This window comes from Lampris incognitus, chromosome 3 (genome assembly GCF_029633865.1).
Source record: "Lampris incognitus isolate fLamInc1 chromosome 3, fLamInc1.hap2, whole genome shotgun sequence".
In the NCBI taxonomy this organism is placed as follows: domain Eukaryota; kingdom Metazoa; phylum Chordata; class Actinopteri; order Lampriformes; family Lampridae; genus Lampris; species Lampris incognitus.
In genome coordinates this window covers 76,452,885-76,478,926 of record NC_079213.1, presented here as the reverse complement: position 1 = coordinate 76,478,926, position 26,042 = coordinate 76,452,885, and the positions used below count along the sequence as shown (strand labels likewise).

Here is a 26,042-nt window from a genome sequence, read left to right as displayed (position 1 = left end):
ATGCAGATGTTCAACACTTTTCAACTGCTCTGAGCAAACAATTAGTGGGTTTGTGGGAAGTTAGGAATGGAAAAAGTTTTATCTACTGCACTGCAGCTGAGACATTTCTGATTGTCATGAAAATGGTCCTGCACCAATCTAAATTAATCTAGCAACATAAGAAGAGGTCATCATGGGAAAGCACTACACTGCTTTCACATAATGAATGCACAATTCGATTTATAAAATATCGAGTAGTTCACATTACTTAATGTTTTGATCTCGTCGTTGATGTCAGTTCTTTTTCGGTCTCAGTTTTCTATTCTGTTTGAAATTCAAAGACCCTTCTTTACTGGCATTAAAACGTGTCCTGGGTGTTTGCATTTTAATTATGGAGCAAAAATGCATAGAATCCAGGTACACATACACCCAAGACGCAATGAACAACAACGTGAAATGCATCTCCCATCCATTCGTACCAACAGTGTGAATGCAGAGAGACTTCACTGCATGGATGCAACCCGGCAGTGTATGCCAATGAAACTGCAGACAACTTGGATGGTAAACATATTTGTCAAAAATGGTTAGAATGGGGAACTAGTGAAACGGTTGTCTGTTGTCACCATTACTTTTAAGGATGCAATATTACAACTGAAACTGCACGGCAACATACTGTCTAAGCATTGTTAGGAAAGCCATGAGCAATTACTGATGAATGAGGGGCAGTTAGAAGACACAGTTGGAAGACATCAAAAGACCCCCCCACACGCTCACACACACACAACACACACTAATAAATATAGTTGAGCAAATGACTACTACTTTAGTTTTCATTAGTACATTTCTATTTTTGCATTGATAGAAATCAAAGTGTCCCTTCCAAAATAGTCTTGGCAATCTACCTGAATCCTCAATCTGTCTAGGGAGGATGACCTGTGTCATAGACATAATATTTTAGCATTCTGATCCTAAGTAGTTCACATAAGCACAGAGAAGAAGACCCAAGAGAGCAAAGCACTGTCACTAATTAGCCATTTCCATGTGTGGATCTATACAGACAGCTGCACAGCAATGCAGTACTAACACTTGAGCAAAGGGCGTTAGGAGGGATCAATTTCTATGACTTTCAATAAAGTCAAAAAGATGGCAAGGCAGAGAGTAAACAAACTTGAGTGCAATATTATCATTTTCCTTATCAATTTAGTAAAACATGAAATAAACAAGCAAAAAGAATCTTTACCATAAAGACAAGAGGGTGCAGTTAGGAAAAAAAAAAAACTCCATGAGGAACTATGCAGCAACTCTGCATGGGACCTTTCATTTTCATAAAGCAATCTTGTCTGACCTCCTTCCTGCTTGTACTGTATCAGATCATGTTAAACCCTTGAGCATCTAAAGCTGATCCGGTAGAAGGAATTTTGAATGTAAGGTCCGAGTCTGAGACCTATATGCCTTTCTCCTGCTGGGTCTTTAACAGGCCAGGTTCTTCCAAGAGACCCTCCAAGATGACCCCGCTACTAACTGTGCACCACCCCCCATCTGCACCAGCTTCTACGTCTAGCCAGTAAGTACGGCTTCCGGCTGTGCACCCCGTCCCTGACACAGGCCTCAGACTAACAAAGGACACCAGGGCGCTGTGCCAAATGGTGGTGTCCCTAATTTCTATGCTAATCCTCAATTTTACATTAGACTGCCCACATTTGATATAAAACAAAAAATTAAAAAAAGAAACCCTGATAATCTCTTCATAAAGACATCTTATCGGCTGGTAGGGGGAGACGTCTGGAGTTGGCTTTACATATTTACATGGGGGAAAAAAGCTGACAACTAATATTCATTCATCATTACAAAAAAGGGTGTTAGTGGTTGTATTGGAGGAAAATTATACTACAGCCTTTAGAGTGCAACACAGATTTTTTTTTTTTATCAAGTCAAATGTTTTGCACCACAAGGTTATGTTCATTCTTTTAAATTTTCCATTATAAACACAAACCCTGATAACAGCCGCAATAAAAATTAATGCAGTTGGCAAAAAAAAAAACAAAAAAAAAAAGGGACAGTGGTGAGATCAAGTTGGTGTCTTTATATTGTTTCTGTCATGTCTCCAGCATTTTAGTCATTAACTGAACTTTCATTAACCTAAATCTAATCTTTGGACAATATGAAGATCGGCTTCCACAGTAAGTTACAGCAGTGTGAGGGCACGCTGGACTCTGTTCATTCATTCATAGCAGCGAATTCATTCTTTAAAACTGCTGATTTGTTTTATAAATGAGACAATAAATGGAACTGTAGGATGTGATAAAAGGCAAGGTTGATATTGTTCATTTCATACCATACATATAGCAATTTGCTCATTTTCTATTTTGTTACCTCCCCCCACCCCCACACACATGAATATTCCCAAAAATGGTTTCATTCAATCCTCTTACAGAAGAGAAACATGAAAAATAAGATAACTATTTATAACTAAGATGAGTCTGGATTAAATATTGCACAATGACATTTTGCGATTACAGAGCTGTAATGAAATAAACGTGTAGTTCAGCTGGGCATGAATATATAATTTATCTATTAGTACACTCAATACATTTGCCTAGTTTTCTGTAATACAGATGCAAGACACGATGTGGAAAAAGACAAGGTTACCCTATAATTTGGTTACGGATGATTAAATTATCCAGACTCTAATTTAGCGGGGTGTGCAACAGCATATTTACAAAGCATTTTATATAGTCTCAACTTGTCCAAAGTGGGGATTTATTGGACTAATGACGAGGCTAATTTTAAATAGTTGCATGTGCTGTGTTGCTCAGTCTCCAAAGATATGAATCTGAAGTATCAATACAGTGTGTTACAGTGTGTTACAGTGTCTTTGCATCATTGCTGCTGCTTCCTATCTATAGAATATGCAACAGAATATATATAGCGGCCCCACTGACACCATTGTAATGATGTTCCCACCAGGTCCCCGTGACAGTTTCCTTGCATTCTAGTGCAAAACAATAATATTCAAAATCAACCTCAAATGAAAACTTGATCGGCCTTTCTGTATCTTTTGTGTTTATCTTGTGCAATGGTGTCAAATTAAACTGGTTGCCACAACGAGTTAAATGTGATCAAGCAAATTGTCTCCTGCTTCCACCTGCAGGAAGAGGAAGTAGGAGAAAAAGACTAAAGAATGATACTCTGGGCCGCCCGGGTAGCGTGGCAGTCTATTCCGTTGCCTACCAACACGGAAATCGCCGGATCGAAGCCCCATGTTATCTCCGGCTTTTCGGGCATACCTACAGACACAATTCGCCGTGTCTGCAGGTGGGAAGCCGGATGTTGGTATGTGTCTTGGTCGCTGCACTAGCGCCTCCTCAGGTCGGTCAGGACGCCTGTTCGGGGGAGAGGGGGAACTGGGGGGAAAAGCATGATTCTCCAACGCACTACATCCCCCTGGTGAAACTTCTCACTGTCAGGTGAAAAGAAGCAGCTGGCAACTCCACATGTATCGGAGGAAGCATGTGGTAGTCTGCAGCCCTCCCCGGGTCGGCAGAAGGTTGGAGCAACGACCGGGACAGCTCAGAAGAGTGGGGTAAGTGGCCGGATACAATTAGGGAAAAAAAAAAAGAATGACACACTGAAAGGGAAATGTCTAAAAATGTATGATTGTAGTGTTTTGACTGATATTCCAAAAATAAAATATTTTCCAGCCACATATTGGGAAATGTTCCAATATGTCACTGGAATTAAATACTATCATTACAGCTAGTTATGTAAAATAAATAAATAAATAAAAAATCAGGCCTGGCTTATATTGGGCTTACACTTGAGAAGGTGATTGACAACAACAGTTTTTTATAGTGCAGGAGTGCTAAAACAAGTTTCACTAAAGGCAAGTTCAACGATGGCTTTGTTTTTGTTTTTTGTTTTTTGCTCTTTTTTTGTCATTAGTGAGCAAACAGGAAGCAGTAGTCCATGAAAAATCTTTATAAAATCACCATCTGGCACGTAAGGCAGGTAGACGTAAGAAATATAGCCGTAACTCAAACCACAAAGCCCTGTGGATAACAGTGTTTTCAGCCTAGCAGCGGGCTCTGCTTTGCTGAATTTCATAACCGTTTCCTTTGTTTTGGAGCTCAAGGGCTCTCGAGGAGCGTAAGGTTAGAGATATAGCAAAATACTTAAATTACAACATAGGCACATGATAACTTGGGGGCAAGGGAATGATGCTTTCTCTGCCTAAAAGTTTAGCTATCTCGCAAAATATTTCTGACAAATGTATATTCTAAATAACGATCAACTTTTTATAACAAAACAAAAAACAAACAGAACTGATAAGAGATTTAAGGACATTTTAGTCCATTTGTGGTAAGATATTGCTTTTCATATAAAAGTTGTCCTTTGTTTTCAATGATGTCTGGGGCTATAATGGTCCCTCAGAACAAATACTAATATTAGGCAGAATAACATTAGGCCTTTGAAACTACAGCACCTGGAAGCAATTTACAGCAGGTGTCATTAAACTTTCATGTTTGGCTATTTCTGTCTTTCTTACTCTAAAATCATTATCCTTTTTTTTTTTTACATTTTTAATTGACTGCACTACATTTGTACATATTTGCAGAAGGAAGCAGCTTTATTTGAATGAATTTAGCTTTTGCTGTGTTCTTCTAATGGGAAAGACTTGTGTATGTTTGCAAGATAACGTTTGCAGTGAAATGTGAGCATGTAAGCTAAACCTAGACTAAAACAAGCTTAGTACTACTAGATTGCAAATGTCGAAGTTAGCTCTCTGTGCTTTAAAATGTTGCATGTAAAACAAACACAACAGACTGTACTCAACTCAATAGCACACAGCTTATCTGCTCATTTTATTTCCAGTTTCATTTAAAATTTGGCTTGACCTACATGTAATGTTTTATCATAGGAATTTTGATTTAAATACAGTGGGGAAAAAGATTCAACAACATGAATATTTATAAAAACAAGGAAATGTCTCTAAGTACTTAGAATGTATTAGCCTTTCCATTGTTACAAAGTCAGTAGTATTAACCACCAATCCCCATGGGGCCTAAACATAGAAACAAACCATAAAAAGCTTCCTGAACTAACGCCCGACTGAAAACTGGTACTATTACCATATATTTATAACAGGCAGAGGATAGCATTTGCTGATTTCCATTGCACAAAGCCTTAACAGTTGTGATCATATATTCAGGTAATAACTCAAATGACTTAATTTTCACTAAACTAACGGTATTACCTCTGAAATGCTGGTCCTGCACTACGTTCAGCTTCTGGAGATGGATTTCTTGGATCCACTCCAATTTGTATGTTAGGTGCACAAATGCATGATTAGATTCCACCATTTACCTGCTCTTTATTGCTTACTACTATTTGGAGGGGCCAGGAAGTACTGTGAGAAACACATTCATTGATTGTTTTAGTGCCTTCAACCCCATTCAACCCCTCATCCTTTGGAAGAAGCTATGAGCCACGCAGGTGGACAACGCTCCGTGTAATGAATTATGGACTGCCTCTTTGACAGGCTGCAGATTGTCCATCTCCAGAACTGTTCATTAGATGGTGCATAGCAGCATGCCCCCAACCCCAGGGGGAATGTACTGTCACTCTCCCCATTTACCCTCTACAAAGGAGTTTGGACACAACTCTGGATCATACCACCCCCAGAAGTTTTCCAATTAGTCCTCCATTGTGGGCTGCATTAGGGAGAGTGGAGAGACAAGCAGGTGCCAGAATAACACAACACAACCAGGAATAACACAACACAGGGTCTTTTCAGACAGAGAACAATGGCTTCTGCTACAATGGCCAAAGTGGAGCAGGGGGCCTAAACTGTACTGCACTACTGATATGACTGTATACAGCATAACTATACAAGTTAACGGACAAGCAATGGACAAAACTATAGACAATCTGTTTTAATAGACCTGATGCTTTTCCAAACCGTTTTGTCCCTTGCATAAAAATTAGGCTTAAACTGTATATTTACAGTAATTAGCATCTGGTGTTATGCTGCTTGTGGGTTTTACTGCTGTGTTTTTGCACATAAGGATGCTGCAAGGTCATATATTTACCTTATAATATGTCCTCATGTAGTTTAAGACTATAATATGTTATAGATACAATATGCAATATTTTGTCATATTATATCATACAATATGCAATATTTTGTCATATTATATCATTTGTGTGTGATAATTTAATATTACATATTATCAGACACAAATGAAATTACACTACACCATTATCATGATAAATCATTCTAATATACACACACATACTGCATTTAAAATTTAGTATGCTTAGTATTCTATTCTAGATTGCATTGCTATATTTACATAAAATCATTACATTCATTCATTCATTCATTCATCTTCAGCCACTTCTCCGGGGTCGGGTCACGGTGGCAGCAAGCTAAGTAGGGCACTCCAGATGTCCCTCTCCCCAGTAATGCCCTCCAGCTCCTCCTGGGGATCCCAAGACGTTCCCAGGCCAGATTGGACATGTAGTCCCTCCAGCAAGTTCTGGGTCTACCCCGGGGTCTCCCCCAGTTGGCCGTGCCCGGTAAACCTCCAAAGGACGGCTCCCAGGAGGCATCCTAATCAAATGCCCGAACCACCTCAACTGGCTCCTTTCGATGTGAAGGAGCAGCAGCTCTACTGCAAGCTCCCTCCGGATGTCCGAGCTCCTCACCCTATCTCTAAGGCTGAGCCCAGACACCCTACGGAGGAAACTCATTTCAGCCACTTGTATCCGTGATCTCACCCTTTCAGTCACTACCCAAAGCTCATGACCATAGGTGAGGGTTGGAATGAAGATTGACTGGTAAATTGAGAGCTTTGCCTTCCGGCTCAGTTCCCTCCTCACCACAACGGTTTTGTACAACGTCTGCATTACTGCTGATGCTGCACCAATCTGCCTGTCAATCTCCTGCTCCATCCTACCCTCACTAGTGAACAAGACCCCGAGATACTTGAACGCCTTTACTCGAGGCAACAACTCATTCCCAACCCGGAGGGCGCAATCCACCATTTTCCGGTAGAGAACCATGGCCTCAGACTTGGAGGTGCTGACTCTCATCCCAGCCATTTCACACTCAGCTGCAAACCACCTCAGTGCACGCTGGAGTTCGCGTTCTGATGAAGCCAACAAAACCATATCATCTGCAAAGAGCAGAGATGCAATTCTGAGGTTCTCAAAATGGACACACTCCTCACCTTGGCTGCGTCTTGAGATCCTGTCCATGAATATCACAAACAGAATCAGAGACAAGGGACAACCTCTGCGGAGTCCAACACCCACCGAAAACATGTTTGACCTTGTGCCGAGAATGCGGACACAGTTCTCACTTTGATTATACAAGGACCAGATTGTCATTAAAAATCATTGTAAAATCATTACATATAATCATGTAAAATATAAAATCAATTACATATCATCATTTTTTATATCTTATTTTACTATCCAGCTGTAGTAATTTGTCCTACATATATATTTATAAATTTTACATCCTCTATCCTCTCTACTGTTACGCTCAACCTCCCTTTACTTTACTTTTTACACAACTCATCGACATGTTCCAGTAATCTGGAATTAGCATAATGATATCCCCAAGTCTACTGCAACATTTGCACACTTTTCACTTTTTTTAAAATCATCATCTTATTTTATTTCCTACTACTACTACTTTCGGCTGCTCCCGTTAGGGGTCGCCACAGCGGATCATCCGTTCCCATTTCTTCCTGTCTTCTGTGTCTTCCTCTGTCACACCAGCCACCTGCATGTCCTCCCTCACTACATCCATAAACCTCCTCTTTGGCCTTCCTCTTTTCCTCTTTACTGGCAGCTCCATATTCAGTATCCTTCTCCCTATATACCCAGCATCTGTCCTCCACACATGTCCAAGTCATCTCAATATTGCAGATCATAAATAAGATTTACATTTGATTTCCATTCAGCTTATTTTGTACTGCAACAATTCCGTAAATTAAAGTTCACTTAAATTTAAAAATTCAAATCAATCTAAGTTTATCTACTTTAATCCAGTAGCCACATCCATCACAAGTTAAACCTTTTTAGCAATAATGACAAGCTAATTGGACTAAGAAGCGAGTTGTAAATGAGTCTCTGCATAAGTAGCATATTAACAGATCATTATATAGCAAGGCTTAATGCATTTTTCTGATATTTGTATTTTCTTTTTTGCAATCTATTCATCATTTGTCTCTGATTTTACTAAAGGTTAAAACATAAACTAATCATAAAAAAGGCAAAATAATTGAGTTAAAGGTAAAATCCCTAATGGCAGGTGCCGCCATGGCTATGTGGAGTACTGTGACAAAATGAGCGATCTACTGACAACAAGAATCACAACATATCTCGCCACTGGGTCAACATTGTGTATTTGTTTGAGAAATGGAGGCAACTGAAAGCCTAAAAAAGTGAAAACGATGCGGCATTGGCTGGTTTTCTCAATGCCAGTCATAAAGCGAAAAACGTTTTCTGAAATCTGACCAAAACAACGGCAGAAGTGGAGCGGACAGCTGCTGTGTGCATTGATTGTGAATTGTACCTTTACCACAACAAAGATCACTTTGAAAAGCTGCAGATAGACATGTTATTTGGCTAAAATCACAAAATGTTAATTTAGTGTGATGGGTTTCTTTTTCATCGTTTCTTTTTTTTTTCATGTATCCCCTAAAATGTCAGGCTAAGGAACCAAAATGTGGGAAGGCTGTGGCGCTTGTTTTTAATCTGAGACAAAGGGTGCCATGTCCTTGTTTTAATTTATGGGAAGGCAGAATTCTGTTTCTAATTCTATATTTAACCTGATGGCCAGAATAATATTTAGGGAAAACATACAATCAGTATTGAATGTACAAGATATTTGATAGATAAACCACTCTCTCTTACAAAATATCCAATAATAAGTAAGTGGCTGTATCAAAATAACGTACTCTACTGGGTGTAGGTCTAGCATTTCTGATCGAGAGTACACAGCCACGTATAGTTCACACAGACATAACAAACAAACATGCATACATACATTATGCATACATTTTCCTCACCTACTTACTCACTCACTAACTCTTTATAAGGTCACACTGGGCTGTAGCCAGTTCTAACATACATTTTGCAAAAGGCAGGTAGACACCCAGGAAATGTCCCCCCGTCCATCACGGAGCCATCGCACAGCATCACAATCACTCATTTCCCATTCATACTTATGGGTGTAAATTACCCAAATTAATTGGGTAAATTAATTGAACGGGAATGAGTGATTGTGTTATTTCGGAGTGTGAAGGAAGAAATCAAGGGGGAACCCAACCAAACAGGCAGAAAAGATGCAGAATTCACACAGTTGGGCTGGACTTGAACTCATGGCCCCATTTCTGTGAGACAACAGTGCTAACCACCAGGTCACAACACCGCCCCTCTGCACATTAAGATTATTTTTTGCCAGGCAGAAGCCCCCCGTAAGTGGGTTTATTGCACCGATATATCTGTCTGTCAAAGCTGTCAAGTATTAACAAAAATTAGGTGGTGACTGCACAAAAAAGACATTTTTTTTTAATCAAACTAATTTTGCTTTGTCTGCAAAGGGCAGATACATTCCCCCACTTCGCTCCGATAGCTTTTGCTTGCCTCTTTAATGCTATACTTCATTTGAATCTGCCCTATTAACACTCTACATCATGAACAAAGACTGCCTCGTCTTTCACTATGTCACCATAAGCCATCAAAAGGCTACGCAAAAAAAAAAAAAAACAGACTTTGAATTCATCTTTCAACTCTATGAAATATACCAAAATAGAGTGCCTTAATTAACACCCCTTTAACTCAAAGATAAAGTGTAAGTCACATCTCTTATCAGAGAGCCTTTAAGGACTGAGAAAAGTCTTAGCAGTAACTATGGAAACTTAAAAAAAATAATAAAAATAGAGCAAGTATCTGACAAATAACCCGAGTGAACTAGTACTACTTCAAGAAATTGCCTATCCAATAACACTCTTGATAAAAGAAGAAACTCAACAATGACAATTGACAGTTGCTTTAACTGTTGTTTTAATTCAAAACAAGAGATGAGAAATTGGTGGCCTTAGTGCAGCAACTATAGATAGTAGGACTGTCCATAACCGGCCCGGCAGGTGGATGTCTCTCCACCTGCCGCCCAATGCCTGCTGGGATAGGCTCCAACATCCCATGACCCCAGTTGGGATAAGCGGCTTGGATAATGGAATGGACTGTCCATAATAAGCACAATAGCCTTGGTGTGGTCTTTTACTTCTAGAAGATGAGTAAGAGAGCTTATTGTTGTAAAAAGGATATATATGTACTGCCAAAGTACCGGGCCAAGGCACATTTCACTAGGACACAAAAATCCATGCTAAGTTATTTACATTTAGAAGTGCAATAAAAAGCCTTGTACAATCATATAGGCAAAGGTAGTGCATGAAAAATAAATCTTAGACATGCAAGCTGTCTTGCCACTTGAACATTAACTAGGCATACACTGTAAAATCAAAATTAATTGACAAGTTCTGGTTCTGTGTTGCTCTTATGTGGGTTTTTTTTTTGTAGCACGAAAATGTGACATTATATATCTATGGTTTTATTGAAGTTTATATTTTTCGCCTTTGATAGAAAAGCAAACTGAAGAAGTTTGATGAAACATCTTTTGTATCTTAAGGCACACTAAGCTCTCCCCAAAGCACACCAGGCTTCAGCAGCACACCACAAAATGTCCCCGTCATCGCCTTGATGCTCTACTTTAACAGACATGAAACTGAGTTGTACTTGCTTTTATATCCAATTGTTCCATTCAAAGCACCCCTTCTGCCATTCTTTGTCTCCATTAGCTTTGTTAAGCAAGAAGTCCCTCAAATTTACTATCTTTAGCACTATGAATACTGAGCTGCGAAGGAAGTGGACTAATGAGTTTCATTGTTTCTCTCCTCCTATTTTAATGAAATACATTTAATTCTGCAAGCTGATGAAAGTGATTGCTGTACACAGGTTTTTTTCCATTAAAAATAAGGCATTTTCTGCAGAATCACCCACTGCTACTTCTTTATTTCACAGATTGTGGCTAGTTTTGCAATGTTCTGCCTACTTTGTGGAACAACCTTCAATGACAGTCACAGTCCAGCCAGGCTTTACCCGGTGTTTTTTTTTTTTTGGCTTTTGGAATTTGGATTTTTTTGGATTTTTGATGGGATCGGAGAAAAAGGGGTATTTTTCCCCCCTTTTTCTCCAAATTGCACTTGGCCAATTACCCCACTCTTCGGAGCCATCCCGGTTGCTGCTCCGACCCCTCCGCCGATCCAGGGAGGGCTGCTGACTACCACATGCCTCCTCCAATACACGTAGAGTCACCAGCCGCTTCTTTTCACCTGACAGTGAAGAGTTTCGCCAGGGGGGAATAGCATGTGGGAGGATCACGCTATTCCCCCCAGTTCCCCCTTCCCCCAAACAGGTGCCTCAACCGACCAGAGAGGGTGCTAGAGCAGCAACCAGGGCACATACCCACATCTGGCTTCCCACCCGCAGACACGGCCAATTGTGTCCGTAGAGATGCCCAACCAAGCCGGAGGTAACACGGGGATTCGAACCGCCGATCCCCATGTTGGTAGGCAACGGAATAGACCACCACGCCATCCGGACACCCTTCACCCGGTGTTAAAGGCAAGACAGATGCCATATTTGGGTCAAACAGACCAAAGCACTGGTTGCTGCTGGTCAGTGTAGACAAGGAAATGCTAGACTGGTTACTTAACTAAGTTTTTGAATCACTGATGTTTGCGGAACTGTTCAAAATTAAGAGTATGAAAACAACAACAAAATTCAAAATACAGGTTGGGTGGTCAGTGTGCACTCAGAGCCTCCAAGTAGTCTGTCACGGACCTATTGTCATTAGACAAAGCAACATCTTTGAGGAACAGATTTCCATTTTGTAGTAGCTTTCTACACTTTACTTTTTTTTGGGGGGGGGTTCCCCCCTTTTTATCAGTTGTACCTGGCCAATTACCCTGCTCTGTGAGCTGTCCTGGTCGCTGCTTCACCCCCTCTGGTGAGCCGGGGAGGGCTGCAGACTACCACATGCCTCTTCCGATACATGTGGAGTTGCCAGCTGCTTTTTTTCACCTGACAGTGAGGAGTTTCACCAGGGGGACGTAGCGTGGGGGAGGATCACGCTATTCCCCCCAGTTCCCCCCCCGAACAGACGTCCCGACCGACCAGAGGAGGTGCTAGTGCAGCGACCAGGACACATACCCACATCTGGCTTCCCACCTGCAGACACGGCCAATTGTGTCTGTAGGGACACCCGACCAAGCCGGAGACAACACCGAGATTTGAACCAGCAATCCCCATGTTGGTAGGCAACAGAATAGACTGCCACGCTACACGGATGCCCCGCAGACTTCACTGTTGATCCACAGCTGGAAGGTTAGTGAATCGGTAGTTAAAAGAGGGATGCTCCTTTCAAATTATTTTCTGCTATCATGTCTTGCATTTGAGTTACTGTTTTATAAGAGTGGATGGATGTTTAAAATCCATTTGCCTAAAAACCGACCGATTCAGGCAGATTGCGTTTTGTTACCTCCGGTGTCAGAGTGGGTTTCTCCTGGTTGTTTGTAAGGGTTGAATTTCGGCTTGGGTGCGACGACTGGGGCAAATTTCTTTGGTGCCTGTTGCTGCGAGATAGAGATGCTGGTGTTCCCCAGAACAGGAGTAGTCTCCATCCGGGCAGTCACTTGCCCCATCTGCTCAACATTACTGTTTGGTTGGCTCCACATGATTCTGATAAAGAGAAACAATGGTCAAGTAACCAATACTGTGGCTAAAACCTCTGAATTCCAAATGATACAATCAAACACACAAGTTTTTTTTTTGAGGCGTCTGTTTCAATAGATTATAGGTATTAATAAGTGATTCGTGGCTTTTACGTTTCAGCAGAAATATTGGTATATTTTACTATGGACCACAATGTGAAGGAGAAGGCTGTTCATTAGGATGGGTAAATTCAAAATAATTTAAAATCAGAGATCAACATTACTTTCTTAAAGACAAGACCATTTAAATCGTTCCTAGAATCCTTGTGCATTGCCAATAGCGATGATATGGAGCAGTTAGTGGAACTGACATCTGATCCCTTTCAAGAGGGATGGGAGCACTGGTGATTTGCCAGTAAGCTAAGAGGCCTGGACAAAAGCCAAAAGTAGTCACTGCCTGATGTCTCATGAGTGGGCTCTATTTTACACAACCTGTAAAATAACCCATCCAAATCCATAGATTTCTTGTGTGTCCCACTGGTGACCCATAGATGGATACTCTCAGAGCTAAGACTTAAAAAAAAATGCATTGCTATAATCCTGATGATTGCCATTTTTATTTTATTACTGGAGCCTATGGTTATATGTCCGAGCCCTCCAAATCCCAGAAACCCAAATCAATGCTGTTGTGTCAGCTTAGTCCCAACTGTCAAAAAAAAAGAAAAAAGGTTAAACCCGAGTTTTAGCCATTGATGTAATATTTGTTAAAAAGGTCTTCACTAGCTTAGTCTGCCAAATCTTTGTAAGTCACAATAACTTTGTTTCTCCTTCTGCCAGCCTTTTTGTCCCACATTTGGCTGTTATGGCAAAGACGTGATGCCCGGCATTAGGTTTAGCTGGGAAGTGGTGGACTAGTTTTTTCTTCAACATACCAGCAATAAAAATGATCAAACTAGACATATGTTTGCTTGTTAATCATAAGGATTGTAGCTTTAAATTCCAGAGGCTGGTTGCACAAAACACCTTAAGTTTTCCCCCTAAGGCTTATCTCTCCTTAGCTGAGGGAAAGTGTTGCACAGAATCCCTTAAAAATATTCCTTGGTTAAGGAAAATTGTTAAGGGGTTTACTGCGTTGGAAGATTTTACAGCAGTAAAATGCAAATTTCCATGGAGACCATTTGTTTGCTTGCACTTGCCCTTGTGATACCTGTTATCGCCTCACCTGTCATCACCTCACAAAGGTGGCCTATAGTTAAAAAAAAAAATTGAAAAGACAAGAAAACCAAATTGGTTAGATGAGGAAAAGATTATACTTCACATACTAAAAAGTAAATTTTATCTGCAAATAACAGCAAATAGAAAACAACTGGAATCAAACTCCATGTAGTGCAAACCTACATGGCCAATAAACATGATTCTGATTCTGACAATGAACGTGGGAGGAAATTACAAAGAAAATTAATTCAATCCCATAGTATAAAACCATATGGGGCAATCATTAATTGCAAAGGGTAGAGGCTAGTTACCATCGATGCAGAGAACGGTCAACTGAGCATGCACAAGTACTCATTGCCTCCGTTGTTTGGGTAGGTTAAGGTTAAGGTTAGGGTTAGGGCGGGGTTAGGGTTAAAGTTAGCTAGTCAGACGCAGAGTAGGGGTGGTCTTCCTAGAATCCTAGCGCCTGGATGCTACGCGAGGCGTGTGGAGGCATGGTAGAGGCATTTCGCGCATGCTCAGTTGACCGTTCTCTACTCCATTTCCGTTCTCTGCATCGATGGGAACTAGCCTCTACCATTGCAAAAGGGGCTGGAAGAGCAGAGCTGTAGAAAGCAGATTTATTCAACTCTAGATGGTCGGACAAGTCATGAATTGACTGCTGGTCAAATCTATAATGTAAAATCAATTGCTCATCGTTAACCGTATTCATTGGGTTCTCTTGGTCAGGGAAAACCTTTGGGATGAGTTCATTTTCTTAATTTATCACCATAAACGCGACCATGTTGCAGATAAGATAGACTCAGAGGTACCTTAATTTTTCCCCTTACTTTGGCTGCTAAAGTTTTTTTGTGCAATGGTTTAACAAACTTTAAGGGATTACTTAAGTATAAGACCAAGATAAAGAGAAAACCTTAAATACTTAAGTGAAAATTTTAAGGAAACTTTAGAGAAGACTTAGGAGTCTTTTCTGCAACCAATTTGTTTTTCAAGGAAACCTTAACTTGGACTTTAAGGAAATCTTAACTTAAGGTGTTTGTGGGCCGAACTGACTTGTGCCATTGGCTTGCACCTCATGTGAAATCTAGGCCTTACAATATTACATCAACTGATGCTTTGTTCAATGAAAAAGGCTATTTCAAGCTCAGTCGCAGGTACAGTTATAATGGTTACTAAGCAACAGCCTAGCATTGATAGAATACAAACACAATTGATGTGAATTGGTGAATTGACGTGATCTACCAAGTAACTTTGGCTACAACCCTCAATGCTTAAATTCTGCTGACATTATGTTTCTAAAGTCGGTTCTGCAAACAGGTTGAAAGGTCCACCACTGACTCAAAAGCTCACTGATGCTTGGTTTAGCATATTCTACAATAATGTGTGACTTTCTAAATTTACATGACTGTATTAAATGAAAGGATGAATGAAAGCCACTTTGACACTGTATTCTTGCAACAAATTGTACTCTTACAATGAAATGTGTTCTCTGCATTTAACCCATCCTATTGTATAGGAACAGTGGGCAGCTGCAGTGTCCAGGGACCAACTCAGTTCTTCTTTCCATTGCCTTGCTCAGGGGCACAGACAGGAGTATTAACCCTAACATGCATGTCTTTTTGATGGTGGGAGGAAACCAGAGCACCTGGAGGAAACCCACACAGACACGGGGAGAACATGCAAACTCCACACAGAAATGACCTGAGAGAGCCTGGGGTTCGAACCCAGGACCTTCTTGCTGTGAGGCAACAGTGCTAACCACTGGGCTATCATGCCACCCTGATATGTGGAAAGACTAAGACATACATAATCTTTAAAACAGAGACAAACATCATTTTTTAAAGTGTGTGATACTTTGCACTAACTGAACTTCTGGGAGACGTTTCTGTGAGCAACACAACCCGAAGAGAAATCCTGATGATTATGTTATTTTTTTCTTTATTTTACCTATAACTGCTTATGGGATTGTAAAACGCATTCATTTGAATTAAAAAAAAAATCATGTTCCATGCTTTGCGATATACAATAGTAAATGACAAAATGAATGTGTCCAGGGGCGTCCAGGTAGCATAGCGGTCTATTCCATTGCCTACCAACATGGGGATCTCCGGCTCAAATCCCCATGTTACCTCTGGCTTGGTCGGGCGTCCCTACAGACACAATTGGCCATGTCTGTGGGTGGGAAGCCGGGTGTGGGTATGTGTCCTGGTCGCTGTGCTAGTGCCACCTCTGGTTGGTTGGGGCACCTGTTTGGAGGGGGAGGGGGAACTGGGGGGAATAACATGATCCTCCCATGCACTACTTCCCCCTAGAGAAACTCCTCACTGTCAGGTGAAAAGAAGCAGCTGGCGACTCCACATGTATTGGAGGAAGCATGTGGTAGTCTGCAGCCCTCCCTGGATCGGCAGAGGGGGTGGAGCAGCAAACAGGACGGCTCGGAAGAGTGGGGTAATTGACCGGATACAATTTGGGAGAAAAAAAATGAATGTGTCTAATTGATCTGAGTTACAGGATATGCTAATAAATCACTTTAAAACACCTATACATAAAATATAGGTTAAGAAGATTTTGCTAATATCAAGTTGTTTAAAAGAGATAAAAATCTGACAGCTGCCTTAATGAAACGGTTTGGGGGAAAAAGACAGCTTTAAAATGAATGCAAACATCATTTATATTTACACTATCATCAGTTGAGACGTTTTTAATTTATTCAGAATAAAGTGACATGTATTCCAATTTAAACATTAAAAAAAATCTATACAAGTTTAATAATAATCAGATCCAACACAGTAACCTGTGGTACCGTTCACCCTTCATCAAAATTTGCACGGCCAGTGAAAGCAAAGAAAACCTGATATAAGAGACCGTGAACATAAAAAGTACCGCCTCGAAACCTTTTTTTTTTTTCCTCAGATCAACAGAAACCAGTAGGGAGATCATGTAATGCTGATGTAACCAACAATCAATTCAGGCAACCAAAAAAAAATCCGATTAGTACTGACGTGACTAGAAAATAATGAAAGAACATTTTAAAATTGAGTTAATCAAACACAGACAGAGGTCATATGAAACACATCTCTATTCTCTCTGGAGTATTTTTTTTTGTGCGTGTGTGTAAAGCGCTGCATAGAAATTACTTATAGACAGACATCTGGCTTAAGCTCAAAATCCAGTTGATGGGTGTTCAAGTTTTACGCCTTGAAGTTGTCTTTTATTTTTATTTTTTTCTTCATTTTTATCTCATTGGTTTGCTTGTTTTCTCCTCGTACAGTTAATAACACTCGCGGAGTGAAACTACTCGCACTAGCTGAGGCCACAAACACCCAGTATTTCACCATCGCATTCTGAAATCACTTGAAATATTTGAACTATTTATATGGCATGCTTTTCCTCCCTTCTTTTTGTCGTTGTTTGTTGCTCTGTGTTCTGATGTTTTGCTGTTTATTATCCTCTCTCTGACTGATACCGGGTTTACATCCTTTCTTTGGAGCACAGCAGAAAAGCCCACGCACAATCATCTTTTAATATCTGCTCAAATCCCTGCTCCTCCTGCCGTCTCTGAATGGCTCTTACTTCTGATATTCGGCTCCTCTTAATGCTACGATTCAGACGTGTTGCTAGTCTCCCACACCCACCTGTCCTTTCCACGCAACAAGCTTTCATATCTCGACGCTCAAACGGCTGACAAAATAAAGATATTGGGGGAAAAAAAGAAGTAGAGAGGAGAAATGATCTTAGTAGGTATAAACAAGATGCGGTACACAGCATGTTATGTAGAACTGTTTCAGCATCTTTATTCTGCCAAAATAATGTACAACGCTACATCACTTTGTGCTTTTTTTAATGCTATATTGGGTATAGCAGTATACAGTAAACCCACTGCATCAGTTTGCCTGTTATTTAAGATTAACTTTCTTTAAAAAATTATTACAAGTGATTTACTGGAGAAACACAAACCTGAAGGCCACGCATTTCTGTAGACTAGCTAACACAAGAAAATCAAATTGCTTCATCTATCTTAACTAGAAAAATAATATGTCTGTACAATAAATGTCTGTGTAGGTTTTACTCATTTTGGACTTGTGAACTGCTGTTTTAGCTATATTTTTGTGTTATAGTTTTTGTTTTTGTTTTTTTAATATGGGCCTATGTGTCTGAATAAAGTAAGATTTGATGAATATTACTGCATCAACTCAAAAAAAAAAACAACAAAAAAAAAACAACACTAACCCAAATAAATACTGGCAGACTGGATTTGTAATACTTCAAATCAATATCTTTTTCAGTACGGTCATGTTGGACCTGTGTTCGCTGCAAGTTAGTGGGCCTGCTTTTGATGTTCTGTGCATTTTGCCCTTTGTATGATATACTAAAGAGGATCATCCAAATGAATACAATGATGACCTTTGACATTGCAGACACATAATAGGAAGGCAGGATTAAAGAGGATCAAGAGACTCCGGTGCTACACACAGAATGCCAATGAAGACAGTTGCAGCACCGGTACATTCTTCATCGCTGCGTCTTTACATGGAAATATGTGCTAGTGCAGGCCTGTGCTAATTTATTCTATTATATCATGTGTCAGTTGTTTTGTTTTGTTTTGGGTTTTTTTGTATGTCATGTATCCTCTAAAAAAAAAATCTAGAAAAAAATATCAAAAACTACCAAGATGCCATTAGATAGCTTAACTACACTTTTTGCAAGTCATTTGAAAATGTTAAACATTAGAGTTATTTAGGGGGAGTCAGAATAGTCCAAAACCAGAAACTGCCTTTCTCATCAGACAGCTTTCTGCAGCGAATGTGTACTCATGACAAAGTACTTCTGAGAATGCAGGGAGATAAAGCCATCAGAACAGGATAGAAAGTTTCCCATGTCAACAGAGGACATGACCTGATTCAGGAAACAAACACAGTCTCTATATATATGTTCCCGTAAAATGACAATTATATATTGGAATCTCTTTCCGTTATATAGTCTCATGCATTTAACAAAGTCAGATCACAATGTAACATTGTGCTTTGAAATCACAGACCATATGTCAGTGAAAACTTATCTCAAGACTCCAGTGACCTGAACAAAGATGGTCCAACATAAGGACGGCTTAGGTGAAGATTTTGTAAGGAAAATGAAATCCAGTCCAGTCGCGTTTTTGATACAGTATGCATGCCAAGGAGTATAGCCCACCAACAGCCTGAATATATACTATACATATATATAAAGATTCTTAATATTCCGCTCCTCATTTGTCGAGCACCTTTGTCAACACCATTGACGGTGTCCGGAAAAAAAAAGAAAAACGCTATATCCCCCCCGAGTTTTCCCCCCAATTGAACCAGTCCAATTACCCCACTCTTCCGAGCCATCCCAGTTGCTGCTCCACCCCTCTGCTAATCCGGGGAGAGCTGCAGACTACCACATGCCCTCTCCGATACATGTGGAGTTGCCAGCCACTTCTTTTCACCTGACAGTGAAGAGTTTCACCAGGGGCACATAGCGTGTGGGAGGATCACGCTATTCCTCCCAGTTCCTCGCCCCCCGAACAGGAGCCCCGGCCAACCACAGGAGGCACCAACGCAGCGACCAAGACACATACCCACATACGACTTCCCACTCGCAGACACGACCAATTGTGTCTGTAGGGATGCCCGACCAAGCCGGAGACAACACGGGGATTCGAACCACCGATCCCCGTGTTGGTAGACAACGTTATAGACCATCACGCTACCTGGACAGCCTGAATATATTCAATCATATACTGCACAGATTGTCATTGGATAATACGGATAAACTTTTATTAAATTGAACTTAAACGCACATCATACTGCAACCTATTAGACAATTCACTGACTAGCAGCACTACCCATTACAACATATCAAACAAACCATCAGCAAAAAAGGGAGCAGAAGAGGGTTAAAAAACTCAGCCTCCTCATTCTGACCTTTTAATATGGCATGTTTTCAGTTTACATGTTAACTTAGTGCTCTCTGAACCCTCTTGCTCGACTGAATAAGATAAATTATGCATTCGCTCATTTCTCTATCCATTTTGAGATGTACGGCTGGATATATATATATAAAAAAAAAACACTTCTCATACCCACACACAAGCATGCACGCCCACACACAGAAACACACACATACACACCAAAACACACACATACACACCAAAACACACACACACACACACACACACACACACACACACACACACACACACACACACACACACACACACACACACACAGAGCTTTGTGGGATGCATATGGCATAGGTTGAAAGCACACATGCAGCCTCGGAAAAAGTTGCATCCTCACTGAGCACCCTTATGAACGGAAATGCAATTCTAATTGCTGGGGCAGCCACATGGATGACTCACAAAGCTGTGACACCATGTTTCACAGTTTGCTTTATGAGGGCATGGCAGTTGGGCTATCTTCTCACAGCTGTTCCACTCCACTTTTACAGCTGTCATTGAGGAACTGCTGCAGGTGCTTCAACTGCATTAATCTTTTATATCCATCAAACAAAACCCCCCAAAGAGGGCAAGAGAGAGATTTCAACTGCAGCATAAAAGAGCAAGGTTCAAAGATTTTGCAAAAGTATAATGTGCTTTCTAGTAAATGTACCAGGACCTGGGAGACACAGTCACATGTAGAAAACAGACATCAACTGAACAGATGTTATCATGATCCTTCTCTGGTCTTCAGGATTTTCCCCCTGAAAAATGCTCTACAAAGCTTCTATTGTTATTTTATTTTTTTATTTATTCAATCATCCTTACTTTTTGGCATACGGCACAAAAACAGCCCACCCTCATGTTACATCTTTGCCAATAATAGGTAATACCTTAGTGTCTGGCACTTAGAAAAACAATAATAAAATAATAAAGTACAGTTCTTTGATACACTACACTCAAAATAACTTGGAGGTAATTGGACTTTGCTTGATAATTTCAATGCAGTACTTTAAACGCCACTTAAAAAATGTTGCTACTTGTTAGAGACCTTGATTGATGATCATCATAAAAAATTTTGATTTTACTTGCCAGAGCACAAGGTGAGCTACAAAACTGCACTCCTGGAGTTGTTGGGCATCAAGCATCTAGCCTGCCAAAACAAGGTCTTGAACCCAGGACCTCTGCTCTGACTTAAACGCAGTCTTTCTATTCACCAAACCACACAACTATCTGTTAACTCCATGATATCAAATCCATCCAACTACTTTGCTGCATAACAGGCTTTTCCTACAAAATCTCATCAGTTCCTGAACTTGTAATCAGAGTTCATGAAAGGAACATTCAGCATAGCTTAATAACTTTGGTAACTAAAGTCCCACACCCATAACACATAATTTTCTTAATTCACGCCTACCTAAAACAACCACGGGCCGTCAAAATGACAGCCGGTTTTTAAACTCTATATTCTGTCAAGATAAATACCTAATTGAGATATTAATGCGTCGCAAATGTCTGTTAGGAAACGACTGACACCAAAATTAACATTTTAACAACTATATTACTATTTTTAAACAATTTAAACTTCAGAGAGACATGGTCGAACTTGAATAGCAAAATAGAAAAAGTGAAAACTTTACCTGAAAAACAAAACAGAAAATGCATATTGCTAATCTAACAAATGTAACAAGGTTGAAGAAACGTGAAATGTAAAAAGAAAAAAATAAAAGAACCGAAAAAAATACTGAAACAGTCCCAAACAACGAACGGGACTTAAAAACTACCAGAACTACAATGACCGTAACTACTAGAATGGTCCACGGTTTTTAAACTCTATATTCTGTCAAGATAAATATCCAAATGAGATAGTAACGCATCCCATATGTTAGTATGTCTGTTAAGAAAGTAACTGACACCAAAATTAACAACTTTAATACTGTAACGTGCATGGATAAGTAGACCCGTTACGGCCAACGGGTCGGACCCTTTAGTCGACTGGTTAACGTTGTCGCTTGCGGAGCGGGAGACACGGGTTCGCGTCCCGGCTGTGGCGGTTCTCGCGGCTGCCCCCCGAATTCGCTACATTGGTGTCAGAAGTGGGGTAGTGTAACGTGCATGGATAAGTAGACACGTTAGCCCTTGGCTAACAGGTCAGACCCTTTAGTCGAGCGGTTAGCGATATCGCCCACTGTGCAGGCGATACGGGTTCGCGTCCCGGCTGCGGCAGTTCCTGTGGTTGCCTTAATTTCTTAACATAATTTTCTTTAACACAACACCTAATTTTCTTCAACAAAGAAATCTTATCTGACTTGAAATGTATTGTTTGATTAGAGTTGTCCCTGTGATGATGGCCTGACGGCCTCCCCTGCCACTCACCGGCCAATCAGACAGCGCTTCCTTTATTAATATTAATGAGCCTTCCCCTGCCACCCTGCATTTTGGAAATTCGCAACAAACGTCTCCCTGCCTGCCGCTTAATGACTGCTGGAGTCGGCTCCAGCATCCTCACGACCCTGAGTAAGGATAAGCTGTTTGGAAAATGGATGGATGGATGGATGGATTATGTTTATTTCATTATAAATAGTCTGTAACATAGCTAAAATTCGATCTTTTCTCTCCATGGCTGACGCAGAGACTCTAATACATGCATTTGTTTCATCCAGACTTGATTACTGTAATGTTCTGTTTTCAGGTCTGCCACATTCTAGTACTAAAAGTCTTCAGATGGTTCAGAATGCTGCTGCTAGAGTCCTAACTAAATCTAGGAAATTTGAACATATTACACCAATTCTTGCCTCCCTTCATTGGCTTCCTATCCTTGTTAGATCAGAATACAAGGTGCTTCTGCTAACTTATAAAATCCTACATGGGCTTGCCCCATCTTACCTGTCTGATCTCCTTAAACCGTACATTCCATCTCGAGCTCTTCATTCTCAAAATACAGGGCTCCTGTGTGTACCCAAAGTTAAAAAAAAAGTCAACTGGTGGCAGGGCCTTTTCCTATCGGGCCCCGTTCTTGTGGAATAACCTGCCTGCTGCCATCAGACAATCAGAGTCTGTTGAGTCCTTTAAATCCAAACTTAAAACTCATCTTTTTGCCTTAGCTTACAATTAGTTGCCTTTAAGTTGAGTGCTTCACAACCTGTACTACATGGCGGGTTGGTTTTCTGTCTCAATGAATTTACCAACCACTGTTCTGCTGACGAGATTATAGAGTATAGATTATGACTAGTTGATGACTTAATTGATTATGACCAATGACTACTGCAAACTGTTCTCTTCTCTCACGTGTCTTTCTCTCTCTCTGAATGATGTCTTCTCCTTTCTCTTTTTCTGTGTTTGAATGATGTCATGTGAGTCTCCCTTGTGCGCACGTGCAGTCGGTTCTCCTCTCAGGTCTCCGTGGTGATGGTGGTCACCACTTGGATGCTGCCTGCCATTCCTCTCCTCACATAATTTTATCTACATGATGATGCTGGTCACGTGGCTTGGGTCCTGGGCTGTTCTGATGGCGTCTGTACACTGCTTGGCATCCTGTGCATCATATTCTTCATAAATTCTATAATTCCATTATAATTGTATTATCCTCTTTCAATGTTGTATTATGTAAATTGTCTGTGAATGTTCTCATTCATCCAGGTCATGGTTATCCAAAGGAGTTGAATCAAGTGCAACTGGACTTGGTATATAGCCGTGAAGACATTTCGCCTCTCATCCAAGAGGACTAGCTTCAGTCAGACTAGCTTTGTCTAGTCAGAAAGGCACGAACTGAGGAAGCCTCTTGGATGAGAGGTGAAACGTCTTCACGGATATATACCAAGTTCAGTTGCACTTGATTCAACTCCTTTGGATTATGTAAATTGCATAAACACAACATATATTGCGCGCTGTCTGTCTTGGGAGAGAGATCCCTCCTCTGTTGCTCTCCCTGAGGTTTCTTCCAATTTTTTCTCCCTGTTAAAGGGGTTTTTGTAGGGAGTTGTTCCTTATCCGATGAGAGGGTCTAAGGACAGGATGTTGTGTTGCTGTTAAGCCCACTGAGGTTAATTGGTAATGTGTGATATTGGGCTATACAAATCAAATTGATTTGATTTATCTATTAATGTCCAATATTATGTTTCTTCTTTCCTTCTTTTTATGGAATGCCATTCCCAACACAATTCAAAAGCTTGCAAAAAAAAAAAAAAATCACCTTCTCCCCCATTCCCACTTAAATATCTACTTCCATCCATCCATTATCCAAACCGCCTGCCACCGGCCACCAGGCCATCACAGCCCCCCCCCCCCCCCCCCACACACACACACACACACACATTCATACCTAGGGACAATTTAGTATGGCCAATTCACCTGACCTACATGTCTTTGGACTGTGGGAGGAAATCGGAGCCCCCAGAGGAAACCCACGCAGACACGGAGAGAACATGCAAACTCTGCACAGAGCACGACCTGGGACGACCCCGGGTTGGTCTTACCCGGGGTAAAGATAAACTTACATTCAATAATCAATTGTTCTCAACTATAGCAAGCTACAACAACCCGTACTACATATCCACTGCAGCTGTACCACAGCTCTAGAAAGGGCAAACTAAATTAAAACATTTTGACACATTAAAGAAATAGTTTGGCTTTTTGAAGTTTAGCTCAATGCTGCACTCACTGCTCATGTAGCTCATAGGTAGTGTCCATTTTCACAGTCATCTATCCTTTTTCTTCATACTAGACATGCAGCTCCATCCTGCCATGTAGAGTTCAGTGGAATTAATGGGGGACTAAGCCACAATCCACACTTCACAGTTCAGCCAAAGCTAACATGATGCTACAGTGATCTATCACAACAAATCTGAGTGGCGATCGTACAAAATGTAATTTGTTTTTATTGCTGAATTCTCTCTTAGTATTTGCTTTGTTGTGCTGCAGGGGAATAACTTCTGCTGGTAATTGCTTGTAGGCAGTGTTGCAGAAAGTAGCATGGTACATGGAACACCTTTTTGATACATCATACCCTTTTAAGCAATGCCCCTTATTCTTTTTTTTTTACCAACAGGAGGGACTGTTCCACTTCCCAAAAACTTTTGGAACAGACCAAAGGAGAAGAACATCCTCAGAATCATGTTGAATTCCTGGAGAAGATGATTGAAAATTTCAAGACTCGCTTTGATGACTTCACATTAGGAAAACAGGTCCTGTACACTGACAACCCATTTCTCGTCAGAAATGTCAGAGAATTCTCTGAAGAAACCCCACAAATCTTTCCACGGACCAGTGTTGCTTCTCTGCAAAGTGAGTTGATTGACTTCCATGAAAATCTTGAGCTGAAAGAGACTGTGACACTCTCACATTCAGGACAAAGATGGTTACTGCAGCTAATTTCCTTTTCCTGCATAAGATGGAACTTCTAATTCTTACGTTTGGCTCAACCTACAGCTCTGAGTCTACATGCTCAACAATGAAAATGGTGAGAAACAAGTACCGCAGCTAACTCACCAATGAACACTTGCATCAGTGTCTCCGCCTGGCCATCACATCTTTTGTGCCAAAATTCAAAGACTTGGCAACAGACCAAAGGTGCCACTTCTCTCATTAAGCAGCAGTGTTTGACAAAATGTACAATAGTTCTGGACGCATTTGAGTTTTGATTCTCGGGACGGTTTGATTCCACCCACCCACGCACACCCATTGAACTGGTTGGGGGGATGGAGAAGATGGGGAAATGGTGATTTGCAGATCCTGTGTGTGTGTGTGTGGGGGGGGGGTATATATGTCCCCCCCCCCCCAGCTTCTGATGTGGGAAGATGGTGACACAAATTCCCGTTTGCAGCGGCCTTACCCAGTTCCGGTGTGGGAAGATGGTGGCGTGAACGTACGTTTGCGGCAGCCTCACCCAGTACCATCCATGTAGTGTCTTTGTCAACAGGCATTTCTATTTAAAAACGCCCCCAACTTCCTCCAGTCCATGCAGTTTTAATATTCGGAGTATAGTATAATATTCGGCAGGTATGGCCGGTGTGGGAAGATGGCGACGTGAATTCACGTTTGTGGCAGCCTCACCTAGTACCGTCCATGCAGTGTCTTTGTCCACGTCTAAGTTTGTGTCTTTG

General features: G+C 40.8%; 1 protein-coding gene across 4 annotated transcripts in view; it reads right to left on the bottom strand.

The window, feature by feature from the left end:
- lpp (LIM domain containing preferred translocation partner in lipoma) overlaps window positions 1–26,042 on the bottom strand; it is a 210,677-nt gene that overhangs the window by 114,393 nt on the left and 70,242 nt on the right. For all 4 annotated transcript variants that reach the window (XM_056276295.1, XM_056276294.1, XM_056276298.1 and 1 more), the window contains one exon: window positions 12,596–12,795. In XM_056276295.1, coding sequence (XP_056132270.1) covers window positions 12,596–12,791 — 196 coding nt within the window. In that variant the 5' untranslated portion in view covers window positions 12,792–12,795. The remainder of the gene's footprint in view (window positions 1–12,595; window positions 12,796–26,042) is intronic.